Genomic DNA, 16,195 nt, shown 5'->3' with positions numbered 1-16,195 from the left:
AATAAAATATTTCTTATAGTATTCCTTCATCGATGGTGAACCTAAATCGTAATCAACAGAAAATGGTCGTCTCGTGATCAGGTTATACCTAGAATTTTCATTTATTATGCAATGTACAAATGTTTTAGTTGTGCAATTTCTTGAAACTTACAATGGATTAAATATGTATAAAAACATTCTCAAATTTTTTAAATAATTACCGGATTTTGTCCTATCGCATAGACATTTCCTCTCACTATATGACTGTAAGTTCTTAAATCGCTAACGTCATTACAAGGCATCCATATTACGATGGAATTCAATCTATAAAAATATTACTTTTACAAGATACTTTTAAAAGGAAATATTTAAGAAATCATTTTTACTTACAATTAATCAAAAAAGTTCAACTAGTCATTTTTCAACGTCCTTCGTAAGTTTAAAAGCGTAAGATTTCCTTTCATCAACTTAAAAATAAGTTAAATTTGTAAATCTGATCTCGTACGTTCCCATGAAGCTCAGCATTAGGAGGTGTGGGTAGACAATCAGTTGATATACACAAAAAGCGATTTAAAAATATAATTAAAAATGTAAAGGACAATAATTGAACATTTTTTTGATAGAATACATAAAATTTTTAATATTTAACATAAATTTATTTTGGGCTTTTTTTACCCGATCTATTTCGTCTCCCCTTCACCCGAGCTTTAAATCCTTGATTCAACTTTATCACCACGTCCTTTCTCCCACTATCCTCAATTTTCTCTTTACTTTTAGGCTTATATAAAGGTATGTCCAATTTAATTTTTTTACTTTTTTGCACCATTGCAGACTTCATGATACTTATGGCACTCTCCTCTCGAGAATCCTTGCTTAGTAGCTTGTTTTCCTCATTTTGTAGTAACGGAAATTTCCCTACAAATCCACTGGGAAATACCGGCGTTGCCAATAATGCAGCCATTTGTCTCCTAATCACTTCTGAAGCCTTTTTTTTTGAATTAGTCTCTTCAGCCTCGCATCTGTTATACCTAAATCTTTTAATAAGAAACCACACAATAATAATTAGCAACAAAACATACATTTCATCAACAATAATATCCATTTCTTTAGCAGCCTTCTGCAGCCACCCCTCTTCAGAATTGGCTTTACGCACTTGCAGCTGCAATTTATCCAAATCCCTAGCCAAATTTACCCTTTGTTTCACTGCAGTTAAGTACCGATCCTGTACGGGAAACATAGGTAAATCTTCCCCTAAAATCAAAACTAAGTAACAAACCATTTAAAAGGAAAAAACAATACTTTATACTCTTTCCTAAAGTTCTGCACAACTTCACATAATTGCTAAATTCACTGGGCTCCATTATAAGCACTGTAATGCCTAGTTTTGAGGCTCTAGCAGTACGCCCTGATCGATGCACATAACTCTCACTGGTCCTTGGAATTTGATAGTGCAAAACGTGATCGATTTTAGGGATATCTAGACCTCTGGCCGCCACATCTGTGGCTATAAGCACGCCATTTTCATCATCTCGAAACCTGAAATTTATCTTTAAAACTTTAGAACTACTACTGGTTATCTAGTAAATACTTTTCTAAATTTTTCAGGCGTTGCCTCTGTTGCATACTAGCATGTAATGGCAACGGTTGACAGTCTAGTAAACTCAGTAGATTGGTTAATCTTTTAACACAGCCTATGGAGTTGCAAAATATCAAAGTTCTCCCTGGATGTTTTTTCAGGAAATAGTAGACATAATAGTCTTTTTCTTCTATAGAACAAGTAATTCGACACTCAGTGAGGGTGCCTGAGGTGCCCTTACCCTCGCTCAAATCCACAATTTTTGGATTTGTAACCCCCAATGTTGTAACAATTTTTTGCAATTTTTGCTTTGAGGACATTTCTTTAAACCTGCGACCTTTAATTTTACTCCTATTCACTAGATATTTAGGAATATCATGGACTAAAGTTAATGTAGCTGAGAAAACAAAGTTCTGTCTTTGATTTTTTTTCTGTTCATCTAAATTAATGCGATCAAGCAGATCTTGCAGCTCCTTGAAGTGGCCCCTTTCCAGCATTCTGTCTGTTTCATCTATGGCTAAAAATCTTCAAAAAAGTTGTTTAAAAGGAAGACTAAAGACCCTATGAACATACTTAATATTGTTAATTTGTGATAAATGTTCATTGCCCTGCTGAATCAACTCCCAAAGCCTCCCAGGGGTTGCCACTACAATTTCAGGACTTTTACTCAAAAGTCTCTCTTGCTTCACTGCTGCCATTCCACCTACTACTACAGCAATTTTAATACCTAATCAAATAAACCTTAATGAGCTTAAATCAGCACTTGAAATAAAAGTAAACCTGTGTATTTTGCAGCTAGAGTCAAGTGATTGGTGATTTGCAAGGCAAGCTCTCTTGTTGGAGTCAAAATCAGGGCATATAAAGGCTTTATAACTGATTTTTTTTTTATTTTGTATGCCTGCACACACCCTAAACCCTGATCATCTAACTCTAAATCTTCTTCATCATCTGAGTCACTTAAAATAGTCTCAGTGGAATTTTTTTTTTGTAATTTGTCAATACCAGTTAGAATCGGCAGGCCAAAAGCTAAAGTTTTGCCACTTCCAGTTTCAGCAGCTCCAAGAATATCCCTTTTTCCTATATTTAATCATGGACTTGTAATGCTTGGTGTGAAGTTTAAACTTACCTAAAATTGCAGGGGGCAGTGTGAGGGACTGTATTTCAGTAGGATGGTTGAAACCTTGTTCTTCTAAAGCCCGAATTATAGTTGTGGGCAGTGCAAACTGTTCCCAGACTCCAATAGAATATAAATTGGGAGGATTAGTTTTTTCTTGAAAATTTGTAGTTTTTCCACTTATGGAAGGTTTAAGTGATTTTGAAGTGGAATTAGCAGTTGGATTTACTGGTTGTGTATTATTTTTTCTTTTTTTGGATAGAGCAGTAGTAGCAGCTTTCCTTTTACATTTCTGCAAAAATATAAAGAGATGATAAAATTGTTCTTAAAACTAGGAAGTCTAACAAGATTTGCAAGGAATATTTAAAGGACAATACAAACCTTCTCTGAAGTTACAATATTACCGGAACTATAGTCGGTACACTCTTCTATACCAATGAGCCCTTCTGCTAAAGCATTGGAAAAGAGAGCTCCTTCCAATTGCACTGGTTTCCATTTATTGGCCACCAAAGCCATGTCAATTTAAAACTTATGCTATTCAGGAGTACTTATCAATTTTTAAATGAAAAACGTTATTTCGATGATAAAATCAAGTTCATCAAGAATAAAACGATTATTAAAAAGTAAGGTTACATTGGACGGCACGTGGTGTTACTGAGTGTCATTACTAGATGTCGCCAAAAATTATGTCAAAGTATTTTGGTGGTCATTAGCCGAGAAGTTTTTGTCTTTTTGCAGGTAACGAACTAGAAAGAGACAACCATACTCTAAATAATACATTGACAACAACCTTGGAATTTTTTTTTTTTTTTTTTACTTATTAACCTTACAAATTTGTTTTTTTCAGGCAGGAAGAGCTCCAAAGCACCCAAGGGATGTTTTCAACTATTCAATTCAATTAAAACCTCTAAAATTTAACAAAAACCCACACTTTCTTAAGAAAATTAAATATTCTTTCTAATTCACAAGTCATAAACGCATTTTCACAATGACTTCAATTATAAAATTGCAAGTTCTCTCAGGGGCTATGGACGAGTCCCCTCCCGCATATCTCCTGCAAATTGACGACGTTAAAATCCTGCTCGACTGCGGCTGGGATGAAAAGTTTAATATGAAGTTTATTAAGGAGGTCAAGAGGTAACTTATTGATTTATTTGTCATGAAGTTATTAAGCCTTTTTGCCATTAGACATGTGCATCAAATAGATGCAGTTTTAATATCATACCCGGATACTGCACATTTAGGGGCTCTGCCTTACCTCGTAGGAAAATTGGGCCTCAATTGCCCTATCTATTCAACCATCCCTGTATACAAAATGGGTCAAATGTTCATGTATGATTTGTATCAGTCACAGTACAACATGAAAGCCTTTATGTTGTTTAATTTGGATGATGTTGATGCTACTTTTGATAAGATTATTCAGCTAAAATATAACCAGAGCATTGCCCTTAAGGGTAAAGGTTATGGATTGACTGTTACTCCTCTGCCAGCGGGTCACATGATTGGGGGGACAATTTGGAAAATTATGAAAACTGGAGAGGAGGATATTATTTATGCAAACTCGTTTAATCACAAGAAAGAACGGCATTTGAATGGGTGTGAATTGGAGAAGCTGCAGAGACCTTCTTTGTTCATCACTGACGCTTTTAATGCTAGCTATCAGCAGGCCAGACGAAGAGCTAGAGATGAGAAATTAATGAGTAAAGTTCAAGTTTAATCTATTTGAAATGCTGATAGGGGTTATGGTGTTTTAGCAAACATTTTACAAACATTAAGAAGCAATGGGAATGTGCTGATTGCAGTGGACACTGCTGGTAGAGTACTGGAATTGGCCCATATGTTGGATCAATTGTGGCGCAACAAAGATTCAGGCTTACTAACCTACTCTTTGGCCCTTATTAGTAATGTTGCATATAATGTAGTTGAATTTGCCAAGTCTCAAATAGGTAAAAATATTTGTATTTTAATGAAATTAAATATTTAAGAGATTTTTGCTTTGTAGAATGGATGAGTGATAAGTTGATGCGCAGCTTTGAGGGAGCCAGGAACAATCCATTTCAGTTCAAACATTTAAACTTGTGTCACACTTTACAGGAATTGAATAAAGTGCCGAGTCCTAAGGTAGTTTTAGCAAGTAGTGCAGATTTGGAGGTGGGGTATTCCAGAGAATTGTTTTTGCAATGGTGTTCTAAGCCAAATAACAGTGTCATTATAACAACGAGGTGGGTTTCTAAGAAAAAAATTTCTTGGCAGAAAATAATTACTATGTTTCCTCTCTACATTTGTCGTCCATTACAAAAATAAAAATTATCATTTATTTATATATCAAATACTTCTTCAGAACATCCCCTGGAACTTTGGCCAGAGATCTAATAGATAACAATGAGGTGGGACGCACTATAGATTTAATAGTGGAGAGACGAGTCAAACTAGAAGGAGCTGAATTGCGGGAGTTTGAAACGCGACAGCAAAGGGCCAAAATTGAGAAGATTGCCAAAGAGTACGTGTTTTTTTTTAAAGTAGAGCGCCAGCATTGAATTTTTTTTAAATAGGGATGGTGGCTCAGACTCAGACAGTGACATAGAGATGTCAATCATATCCAAGGGGAGGCATGATATAGTTGTTAAGCAGGAGGGAAAAGTTAGTGGGGGTTTCTTTAAGGTTACTAAAAAGCACCACCCAATGTACCCTTTTAAAGAGGAGAAAATAAAGGTGTCATAATAGCCCTAAAATAATTAAATATTTGCACTTACATTTCATATATTTCAGTGTGATGAATATGGGGAAATAGTCCGAGTTGAGGATTATAAATTAGCAGACTTAAATCCTGATATTGATGACAACAAAGAAAACCTTGATATAAAGGAAGAGGAAGATGATGACGTTGGTAAAAATTTATTAAAATCTTTAAGATTAAATTGGTAAATTATAGTGGATTTTAGTTGAAATTCCAGAGGTGCCTTCCAAGTGTATTGCTTTAGAGAGGACTGTGCAGGTGAATTGTCAAGTGCAGTACATTGACTTTGAAGGTCGCTCGGATGGAGAGTCTCTAATGAAGATTCTCTCGCAATTAAGGCCGAGGCGGGTCATTGGTGAGCAGTTTTTTTTTAGATGGAAGGGTAAATTAATTGTTGGGTAATTAATAGTGGTGCACGGGACTCCTGAAAACACTGAAATCATTGCCAAACACTGCAGGGAAAACATCAATGTTCGAGTGTTTACACCGCAAAGGGGTGAAGTTGTAGACGCAACCAGTGAGACACATATTTATCAAGTATAAATTTTTGCATTCATAATGTTTTTTTTTGTGTATAATCTTTGTGACTTTTTTAGGTAAGACTTACGGATGCCTTAGTTTCCCAGTTAGACTTCCTTAAAGCCAGAGATGCTGAAGTGGCTTTTATCAGCTCCCAAATTGCTGTTCGAGAATCACAGGCTGACGCCCAAAGACCCAGTTTAGAGGACGACGATGCCATGGAAATAGTTCCAGACGAAGATACTAGGGTTCTAACCCTGGAACCGTGCTCGGAAGCGGACAATCATGAGCCTGTATTTGTAAATGAGCTTAAACTTTACGATTTTAAGCAGGTTCTGGCCAGAGCCAACATATCTTCAGAGTTTTCGGGGGGAGTTTTGTGGTGCTGCAATGGCACGGTAGCTGTGAGAAAGGTTGATACGGAGAAAATAGTGCTGGAAGGCTGCATTTCAGACGATTATTATAAGATCAAAGACTTGTTGTACGATCAATTTGCTGTCTTGTGAAGTGTCATTTAGTTTTAATTTTTTTATATTGATGTGTGTTGTATATATACATATATATATACACACATCGTGTGTGTGTGTATATATATATATATATATATAGTACTAAAAAAACCTGAATAAAAAACAATCTGTCATCTGAGGTTAAATCAAGTCAGTAATCTGTGCGTGATTTTTAGTCGTAAAAATTCAAATGAACATGTATCAGGAAATACTTAGTTTTTTTAGTTACGGAACGTTAAAGTTTTACATTTAAATATTATTGTGAGTACATCCCTCTTTACGCCTCCTTTCCTGTCTTTATCAGTTTTCGGACCGTAAAAAGTCGAAAGAGAATTGCCTCCGTAAAAGGTTTGCAGTCGTGCCTGGAAAGCTTTTATCCGGAGTTACAGGTAGCGTCGCCACGAGAGCCGTTAAATGCAGGCTTGATGCGATTGGCGGGGCCGGTTGAGGAGATCCTCCTTCGAACTCGGACCACGCGGTCTATCGTCCTCTCCGTGCTCTATTGATTGCGTTCCCGCCACGAGGATGCTCGGTTCTGTGGCATAGTCCAAGGGTAGAAGTTAAATTCGGGTTCAAACAGGTGGTTTCAGTTCACACTTGTTTTTAGAGTGAAATTGAGAATCCGGCAGAACTGTGAGTATTTTTAGACATGCAGGTATTTTCGTACGTATTTTGTCGCAAGGTATAAGAGCTTGGAGTCGGTTCGTTTTAATGAGAAATTGTTTGAAAAGTTGGATACAAATCTTGTAACGTGTACGTTTTTAGAGTTGATAATAATACTTGTTTTCACCTTCTTGTCCAGAATTTTATATGGATTCTGAAAATGTTTTTTTTTTTAAAGTAGTATCAATAAGCTTAATAAATAGCGTTCTTTGCAATAATTCACAGTACCAACAAATACATAATAAATTATTAATTTTAATTTCTAGTTCGATCGTTAAATATAAAACCAGAAGTAATATTGATTAGTCAGATATTTGCTGAGAGTGAATTGTTTGCCTGGGCGATTATTTACGTCTCTTTTTCAGTCGTTAGAGACGCCATTATTGCGAATTTTCTGTTTAAATTTGTTCCGTAAGTTCTTCAGTATAATTGAATTGTTTTTAGTGAGTTTGTGCCCAAAAATCAAGTGTAATAGTTGGAAAATTTAAAGGATAATAATGGGACTGATATTTCTGTAGGTGTTTTCTCTATAAATTTTAACTTCAACCTGCTTTCACTGGTAATCTCAGGTGGCTTCTAAGGTTATAATGTCAAGTAAGATTTTTTGGAAAGATAAGTAGTTGATATTTAGTCTTAAATTTCGAAAATGCCTTATATAATTGCATAATTGTGCTTATTTTTCACTTCCTCGTCAAAAAGTGACTAAAAAGCATTAAAAATGCATAATTTTCACAAATATGAAATTCTGTCAAGTAGGCTTAGACCGGCTTGGAAGTAATGAACCAGGACTAATATTCTGCCATTGCTCCTTTTATTTATTTATTTTTTTTTATTTATTATTTTGTCTACAGTACACTGTTTTACTGGGCAACTATTGGCTTATAGTTTGTTTCCTTGAATTTTCGGTTAAAAATTTGTCTCCTGTAATTATCAGGAATTAAGGTGTTTTTAACAGTACGTTTGTTATGGAAATTGGATCCTGTAATTTAATATTTGAAGGTACAAGGAAAATTATCGTTTTCAGACCAATTTTGATCGTCGCCCTGTAAACTCGGGCGATTTTTACTTAGGCTCCATAATAATCAGATAAGGTTTTTCCGGAAATAAACAGTCAGTGTTTATCTTTAGATTCCTTAAAACAACAGTTATTTTGACCGTAATTAATCCTAAATACGTCCATTTCACGTTAAAATAACAAGTTTTTGCCAAGTAGGTTTCGGCAGCGTTATCAAGAAAGAGGGGAGTATTTGAAGTGTTGCTCATGCTCAAATGGCCCTCAAGAGCAATAGTTGTCTGCTCAACTTTTGGCGTTATTTGCATTGAAGTAATTTTTTGAGAAGCAATAATGCTATTGAGATGGATAGGAAATTTAGCCACCTAAAGGAATTGCGAAACGTAAACAAATCGTAGAATATTATCATTTTTGTATGGCCTAGTTAAGTTTTCATTCCAAGAAAACTTCTTTTTAAAAAAATTATTTATTTCAAAAATAATAATAAGAATTACAATTGTTGGCAAAACTTTGTACTCGATGTACTAGCAACTAGACTAACTGATGATTATGACAATAATAATAATCCTATGCTGAATATCTGACTTTATATAATAAAAAGATGCTGAAGGTGCTGAATTCTGGAGCGTGTTATGGTTTTTGTTTATACACGTGGTACATGTGTTATGGGTTCCTATGGGAAATGACCATATAATTGTCTTGTAATCACATTGACCCGCCAAAAAGCGCTTCATATTTTATATACCCATTACAACCAATTATTCCAAAAATTCATAAACATCCGTCGTTTATTTCTCACTTCCAAGGAATAAAATTTGCCAAGACCTACTTTGATTATTCGGTAAATCGTTAGTTGATTCGCAGACGGTATATCTGACAGATCAAAAAAACAAATGAAACAATTCGCAGACAACCACCAACCATCAAAGTTAGCTGAAAAATGGCGTTTATTGTTAGTATTGTAGGTCAAATAATTAATGATTCTAGGTCGGGTTCATTCTCAATATAGCATGGTGTGTTTACGTTCGGATTTAACAATAGGAAAGTATATGGTATACACACACACATATACATGTATCAATAGCATTAAGGTTGTTTTTTTAAGTCCGTATTGATGGACCACTATACAGAGTTTTCTGACTTTAGCTCTTGCACTACGAGATCCCTAAAGGCTCAGAGGGAATTGAGTGGGACAGGGACAGACATTAATGTTCAGACCAGACGCGAAAAGAGTCAGTACGCAACTTGTTGAAGTCGCCGATAGACGGGAGTTGTGAGATAAGTTCGGAGTTGAGAGTTTGAGAAACGCCGGAGAGGAGAGATCGAGTTCAGAAAGTGAGGGTAAGTGAGAAATTTTCGTTTATTCGTTTTGTTTTATCAAATTTCAAGTCTAATGAAACCAATAGAAAGCCTTGAAACTGAGCATTAAACCTTTCAATTATTGAAATTCAGACGATTAGGAACATTTTTCGGAGCGGTGGTATCACCCCGATTCCGAATAACCAAAATTTCCGTGGTATTTACGTGAGAGCGGCACTGTAGAACGGATTTTTCTTTTACCTTTAAAAGTCATTTTAATCGCTTCAGCAACATTTTTAATTAAACTTCCCAAACGTGACAATTTCCCCCTTTTATTATCTTTCCAGCTGAGCTCCCCTGCCGTTTTCTAACGAGATATCGTTCAATCGATTCCTGTTTACACCGCAGTGAAATATTAAGACGTTTCGTCCATATCTGGAACTGTAGGAATTGAGACCTTTTTTGCGGCCAATTTCTTTTGAGCACTGAGGAAAATTTTAATTCTCCATTTCCCACTATAAAACCAATTATACTCTAAATTTCATTTTATTTTAAATCCACCTGGAAGCTTCATTACACGTCTTACAAACGTCGAAACTCAATCTTGACTGCCAATTTGTCCGTAAGGTTTCCATTTGTGTCGAAGGGGAGGTTTTGTTGCCTCGTATTCCGAGCAAGGCACGAGCATTATTCCTGTTCCACGATTTAATTAAATTTCGTTATTTCAACGCGCGTAATGAATATATGTATTATTTAATTAGAATGTTAATCTGTTGCGTCTACTGGGGAGGGAACTGGTAATGAGGTCAGGTATATTTAAGATTTACGTAAAAATGGGGAGCAAACACGGATTAGCCTTATTTGGAATCCCGCATTGCAAGAACGGAATTTATAATTTTAGTAGGAAAGCTTTAATCGTAACGAGTATATCATAATTTACCGAGTTAGAATATGTAAAATTCTTTTTTGCTATTTAGAAACATTCGACAAAATTTGGCAACGATGCCTTTTCTCTCACGACTGTTGTTAAAGTATACCTCACTCTTTTCCCTGCAGAGAAAAGAATAATGCCTTGTTGCCATCTAACAAAAAGTTGGGAAAGCGAGAAAAAGAAAATCGTTTGATTTTTCCGGTTTCTCGAACACATTTAATGAAGTCTGACAACGTTTCTGAGCCTGTGACAGCTGTTGTTCAGCTATGTTTTCCTTGTTGCCGCTTCGCAGAAAGTTGCTTGAAAATATTTAACTTCTGCGGGTTTTTCCTAGTATCGCTCAAGATTCTTGCCTTCTTTAATCACTTCTAAGCACTATTTAAGTGCTTTTAACTGCTTTTAATAACTTTCCTTCGTAGATTTTGCCAAAACATTTCTCCTGCATCTCTCATTACACGTCTCGAAACGCCTGTTAATTAACCTTTGGGTACAATCATATTTCCCCATAGACATACATAGAGTGCCGAATTATTAAGTGGGTCGTAAATTCCTGTTAGCGAACGGCTAATGTAATCGTTTGATAATGAGGTGTATTTCATCAGGTTTCCCATAAATTAATCGATGAACATGGAATTCCTGTATTCAGAGAGTGTGATTTGGGGCGCCCGATTTTAGAAAACTGTAGAAATTTGACGAGCAACGTGCCATGTTTCAGACGATTTTCATCAATGATTTTTGCGTCATTTGCTTTTTTTCACTCGTCATACTACAATTTTTATACCTACATCAAAAACTCCTAAATGGCATTGCTATGTTTAAATCAAAGGACATCCCATGATGTCCTCCAAATGAAATAATGGAGAACATAATGGAGAACGGAAACGGCGCAGCGGGATCGTCGGGAGGAGGCGTAATATGTAAATAGAGTCTCAAGAGAACTCATGTAAAATGCATGTAAGCAGTTAAAATATGGCCGAAACAATGGGCTTTGTAAGCGGATAAAACGTCTTTTGAGAACGAAAAAAAATGGATGTAATTCGAAATAAGTATACAGATTTTGTAGGGCACGTGTCTTTATTACACTGGAATGTGTCTTTTATGGAAGATACCTTAATAATAATAGTAATTGGAATGTTGTTATGAAAACAGAGACAGTTATTGATTATACAATTAACCGGTCGAGTGAATGTTACAATATTTCATACCCCAAAAAGCTAATTAAAGGACGTAGCTATTTCTGGGAATTGTTTAAAATTATTCGAAATACAGTATGTATTTGTGAAACGTTTAAAATTAGAGACGGGAAACAATAAAGGGGCTATTTATGAGGTTTTATTGGCACCTCTAATAGTTTATTTTTTTGTACCACTACATTGCTTGGTAAAGAAATTGGAACTGTCTGTGTACCAGTATAGTTATTATATCAAGCGAACTTCTAGCGAAAAGGAGAGAAGATATACCCGAAGGTGAATGCCCTCCTATTGACCCTTCAATAGTCGATAATTGATCGCTACGCACAAGGGAAATGGCCGCAATTTATTACTACCCTTTTTATGTTACATACGATCTTCAAAATCATCTGAAAAAATTAGAAATATTAAATAATAATATTTAAATTTAACTGGTTGCAAGGAAGCTATCATGTATTTAACAATTTTTTATATTCTCGGTCTTGAAGTCAAAATTCGAGCGTTCTTATAGTTGATGTCATAAGCGTCCTTAACAAACATCTGCCGCTGATTGGTCTCGTGCTGCTGCCAATGGCTCAGCGCTGATGGTCTTATGTAAATAGCGGAATACGTTCGAATGATATATATTTTTTGCTTGGTAAGGTTCATTTTATATTTTTCTTTGTATTTTCTTCGTTCATTATGTTTAGTATCACCCTTGTTCAGGTGATAGAGTATGGAAATTAAATTCAAAGGCGAATTTGGACCTTTTTGCCGAAGCCATTAACTCGAAAACCGGACAAGGGGACTCGATATTGAAGATTACGATCCCTAATTAATTTCCTCAAGCTTGCTAAATGCGTTTGATGATTCTTCCGAGATTTATGGATAAATTTCTTTGAATTTAAAAAGGATATTTTTTTATTAGAAGTGTCTGTTTATACCTCCCCTTTTGCCATTCCCAAAAATCGCTGACATCATCACTTAAATCGATTCGAAAGGGTTGATGACCCCGGTTCCTATTTTATAATCCTCGTCTGCTTTGCGGGGTTAAAGCGAGTTTTATGATTTTTCTTGCATTTCTGAACCTTGATAATTTTCCACAATTAACCCTTCGAAAGAGCTAATCACAAGATCCTCACAAATCCATTACTAAAGCCTTTTATAGCCTCAAGCAAACAATTATGTTAGTAAAAGGGCCCATTTAAGATCCGTGTGGCTCCGGCAAATTACAAGCTGGATTTGTCCGGAAATGATCAACGTCCAGGCTTGTTCAACTTTTTGTTCCTTCTTTTAAAGGAGATTGAAGTCTTGGAAGCAGGAAAATGAAAAGAAAAATTGCCCTCTATAGGCAGGATTTATCAGCTTCTAGGTCTCATCGATGATTTATGTCGGTGTTTGTAGTGAATTTTCATACTTTGTGTAAACTTATGTAAAATACCTGAAGTAATTGACGATGTCAGTTGTTTTGGACTAGAAAAAAGGGGCTTTAGGAACATGTAAAAGTAAAAGTTTTAGTTCAAGTCACGCTTATCTTTCAGAAAAATTCAGAAGCGAAGTTAGTTGCCAATCGTAATAGTTTCTGTATGATCTTCGATTTATTTAAAAATTAGTAGGAGTAAGGAGGGGTGCGGTTTTATCACTAATCTAATTCAATTTTATACTGAAGTCCTGCCCACCGCCTTCGAAACAATCGCAAAGAAGATATAATGGACCAATCGCACGTCGTCATATTCTGATGCCGGTGTTTGATTGCGAAAAAAAAATTTGGGTGTAAGGGGAAAAGGAAAGGAGGATACCTATTGTAGTGTTTTTATGTAAACTAAGGAAATGGCAACGCCATTATTGGCATTTGTTTCTAAAAATGAATGTTAACCGTACGCAGGTCAGTAAATAGGGGGCGTGATTTAAATGTGATTTATCTATCCTAAATTTTATTTGTTTTCCTTTTAACTCCGCCCCGTTACCAATGAAATTATGAAGTAGCTTTCGCTGTCATTATTGAAGCCAATGAAAGGAGAGTATTTTTTATAAAGGCGTGGTTTACGTATCGGGCTGGTTTGATTATTGACGTGTTGTTGTTTACTTGCAAAACCATTGATATTTCACTAATATGCTTTATCTGACGTTGCTGTACATAAGCGACAACTCGTGATTCCCTGCATACATGATTAGGCAACGTCGCAGATTAAAGCTTGGCACGTTTTGCACGTGAAAAAGTTGCTTTAGGACTGGTTTTTTAAAAACTCGGTTTAGATAACCGAAGCATAGCAACGGCTGCGACCTATTTACGAAATTGCACAGCATCAGAGGCCGCCTGAAGCGAAATAGTTGTTGAGTAGATGCGCTGAATAGTCTACTGGTTATGTATTTGCGAACAAAAGACGAACCGGGATGTGTAGCTGACAAGGTTATAATGCGCATTAAAGGGAAAAACTGATGGCTGACAAGGCCGTCAGGATTGGTTAATTTAATTTTACCTATATGGCATCGTTGTTGATGTCTTTTGTTTGTTTGCAAAAGAAAAACAAGTGAACATAGATAAGTTGGGTTGTGGGCACTGCGAAACAAACAAATATGGAGTACCGCAACTCTTTTAGTCACCAGAGGGTGATAGGCAATACCTTTCTGTCTTCTACTTCTGATCCATGGAAACTTGATTATAATTTGAGTTCTTTTCCAGCTTCATGTTTTTCATTTATTTGTTGCCGGTAAAAGGGCACATCTCGCTTACCTTTAACTTTCCACTTTCAGATTTCAAAGGTTTGCGAATTGGGCCGGAGAGTAGAATATTATGATTGTTTTCAATTTTTTCCCCTTACCCTGGAAAAACAACCCAAAAGCCTCAAACATTGCTATTTCACGCGTTTTCCTTATTAAGCGTGGCATTTCAGTTCCCAATCTGTATAGCGAAAACTGGTGAAAAGCGCAATTAATCCTCTGGTTGTTAAGCGAGTTTCCAGCTCTCGTCAGCACAATTAAACCGGAAATTTGAGCTTTTAAATGAAAGCGGAGCGTTTAAAGCCGCATATTCTTCTTACGTAATTTTCACTTCCTCATTGGCATCCTCACACAATTCACATGTGAGTACTGAGAGTTCTCTTATGTGAGCGAATATTTTTCCTTATTTGCACTTGCTTGTTGACCTTTTCTATAAATTTCGGAGGACGTATGTAGTTGAAAAGTAAATAACCGTGGTGGAAATAGAGTATTAAATTGAGCCTTAATGATCCATTAAACTTTAACCTGGCAGGGGAATTATGGGCGGCGGTGAAGACATGTTATAGGAGCATTAATTTTCCCCTAATTGTAAATGGTGCGGTATTTCGTCATTAAGCTTTCCTTTGAGGTTTACGGTAATTAGGGCTAAGAGACTTTAAGTAGACAGATTAAAGCGAGTTTGTCACAGTCTAGTGGGCAAAAACAATATTCTTGTCACCACTGTTATCTGCAATACCTTAGGGTGTTGTTTTTTGCAGTTAAGTGATAAGCAAACATCCCGTATTAGGCAACTGTTTAATAATAATAAATAACACGTTGTATTATATGAAATATTGCTCTAATTATGTTATCGATTGATGTTTGAGCCCGCGGACTCGAAAAATGCAAACTGTTAATTCCCTCGGATCAGTAAATTTCGCTCAGGTTTTAACTCAAAGCTGCAGCATCAAAGCGTTTACAAACCAATCAAATTCCAATTTATCAGAGTAGGTACTCGTATAAAATACCTGTGACCATGTGTACATGTATATGAATTGGTGGAAGATTGTTTTCTTGTTACGAAAATGCGGATTTTCCTTAGGATATACAGAATGTTATTGAACTTGCGATAAAATATGGGGTTCCCTATTTCCTCCTACCTAAATTCAGCGCCCAAGATTAATTTCCATCTGCGTCAACGAAGGTGGATCTATACGTTTGACAAAGCGAAATCGCTCTTCCCCTCATATTTACTGAAGGCGATAAATTTGGAGCTCAAGTGTGTTACCGTGATAGTGAGGAATTATTCGTGTTACCCGTCAAAAAATACTTTTATCAAAAACTGCATAATAATAATTACTTCCAGCTATTCATCACGTAGGGATCGTCTTTGTCTAGGGATTTCTTTTGTGTAGGGATTTTTCAGCGGAAAGTTCTTTTGTGCGAAAGTGCAAACAAGGGATTCCAATAGAGCACTTGCTCAAATATCGAACCTCCACCTAAAAGCACTGACAAAAAGATTTGGATTTTGCTTTGCTTTGTTGTCACGTCCCTCCGTGCTTGACAAATAAAAGTACATTATTAATACATAATCTTATAACTTATGTATAAGTTCCGATGTTGTGTGAATTACTGGAGGCAAACGAGTACTGAATATCAATGACACCACTAGAAATACCTACTAACTTTTTTCGCAAGGAAAGGCATTTTGCAGTTAGTATCGACTACTTCTGCCGCCATTTTCCTTTACACGGCCTTCCTTCCAAATTCAGCCGAAAGAGATCTTTGTCCTGCTTCAGCTGGATTTAGTAGCACTTTTTCATTCAACTAAAATACTGAAACTTAATATTACTTACCCGTCACACAAGAGGAATTTAATTTCGCCTTTTTAAACCCTTAGAACATTACTTTATGTCTTGGCATGTCTCATTCTGTACCCCGATTTTAACTTGAAAGTAAAACAGCCTCTGGTAGTAATAAACATGTC

At 36.0% G+C, this 16,195-nt stretch overlaps 3 protein-coding genes across 5 annotated transcripts in view; 2 read left to right on the top strand and 1 right to left on the bottom strand.

Annotated features, from left to right (window-relative positions):
• The window catches only part of LOC136408045 (uncharacterized), an 87,925-nt gene that overhangs the window by 30,667 nt on the left and 41,063 nt on the right, over positions 1-16,195 (top strand). For 2 of the 3 annotated variants that reach the window (XM_066388798.1, XM_066388796.1), the window contains exon 1: positions 9,244-9,450. The exons of the other annotated variant lie outside the window; for it this stretch is intronic. The gene's annotated coding sequence lies outside the window, so the exon portion shown is untranslated. Of the gene's footprint in view, positions 1-9,243; positions 9,451-16,195 lie in introns of those variants that run through there. 3 annotated transcript variants of the gene reach the window in all.
• LOC136408044 (ATP-dependent RNA helicase DDX24) lies at positions 544-3,261 on the bottom strand. The gene is made up of 8 exons (XM_066388795.1): positions 3,051-3,261; positions 2,682-2,961; positions 2,336-2,632; positions 2,129-2,282; positions 1,568-2,080; positions 1,286-1,515; positions 1,059-1,230; positions 544-1,007 (listed from the first exon to the last, which is right to left on the bottom strand). The coding sequence occupies exons 1-8, from the start codon at positions 3,183-3,185 to the stop codon at positions 635-637; spliced, it is 2,154 nt and encodes a 717-aa protein (XP_066244892.1). The 5' UTR covers positions 3,186-3,261; the 3' UTR covers positions 544-634.
• CPSF2 (cleavage and polyadenylation specificity factor subunit 2) lies at positions 3,522-6,480 on the top strand. The gene is made up of 10 exons (XM_066388794.1): positions 3,522-3,806; positions 3,858-4,369; positions 4,424-4,615; positions 4,672-4,891; positions 5,011-5,169; positions 5,222-5,381; positions 5,439-5,556; positions 5,612-5,761; positions 5,816-5,943; positions 6,003-6,480. The coding sequence occupies exons 1-10, from the start codon at positions 3,658-3,660 to the stop codon at positions 6,429-6,431; spliced, it is 2,217 nt and encodes a 738-aa protein (XP_066244891.1). The 5' UTR covers positions 3,522-3,657; the 3' UTR covers positions 6,432-6,480.

Source organism: Euwallacea similis, chromosome 4 (assembly GCF_039881205.1).
Source record: "Euwallacea similis isolate ESF13 chromosome 4, ESF131.1, whole genome shotgun sequence".
NCBI lineage: Eukaryota > Metazoa > Arthropoda > Insecta > Coleoptera > Curculionidae > Euwallacea > Euwallacea similis.
Note: the sequence above shows the minus strand (reverse complement) of the source record. Positions and strands in the feature narration are given on the sequence as shown.

What these genes read in the sequence shown, in the direction of transcription:
- LOC136408044 (XM_066388795.1), bottom strand. Translation starts at nt 3,185, where the DNA reads ATGGCTTTGGTGGCCAATAAATGGAAACCAGTGCAATTGGAAGGAGCT. An exon ending in TCACAAATTAACAATATTAA is followed by an intron (nt 2,081 to 2,128) that starts GTATGTTCATAG and finishes ACTTTTTTGAAG; the next exon opens with ATTTTTAGCCATAGATGAAA. An exon ending in GATATTATTGTTGATGAAAT is followed by an intron (nt 1,008 to 1,058) that starts GTATGTTTTGTT and finishes TAAAAGATTTAG; the next exon opens with GTATAACAGATGCGAGGCTG.
- CPSF2 (XM_066388794.1), top strand. Translation starts at nt 3,658, where the DNA reads ATGACTTCAATTATAAAATTGCAAGTTCTCTCAGGGGCTATGGACGAG. An exon ending in AGTGTCATTATAACAACGAG is followed by an intron (nt 4,892 to 5,010) that starts GTGGGTTTCTAA and finishes ATACTTCTTCAG; the next exon opens with AACATCCCCTGGAACTTTGG. An exon ending in AAGGCCGAGGCGGGTCATTG is followed by an intron (nt 5,762 to 5,815) that starts GTGAGCAGTTTT and finishes GGTAATTAATAG; the next exon opens with TGGTGCACGGGACTCCTGAA.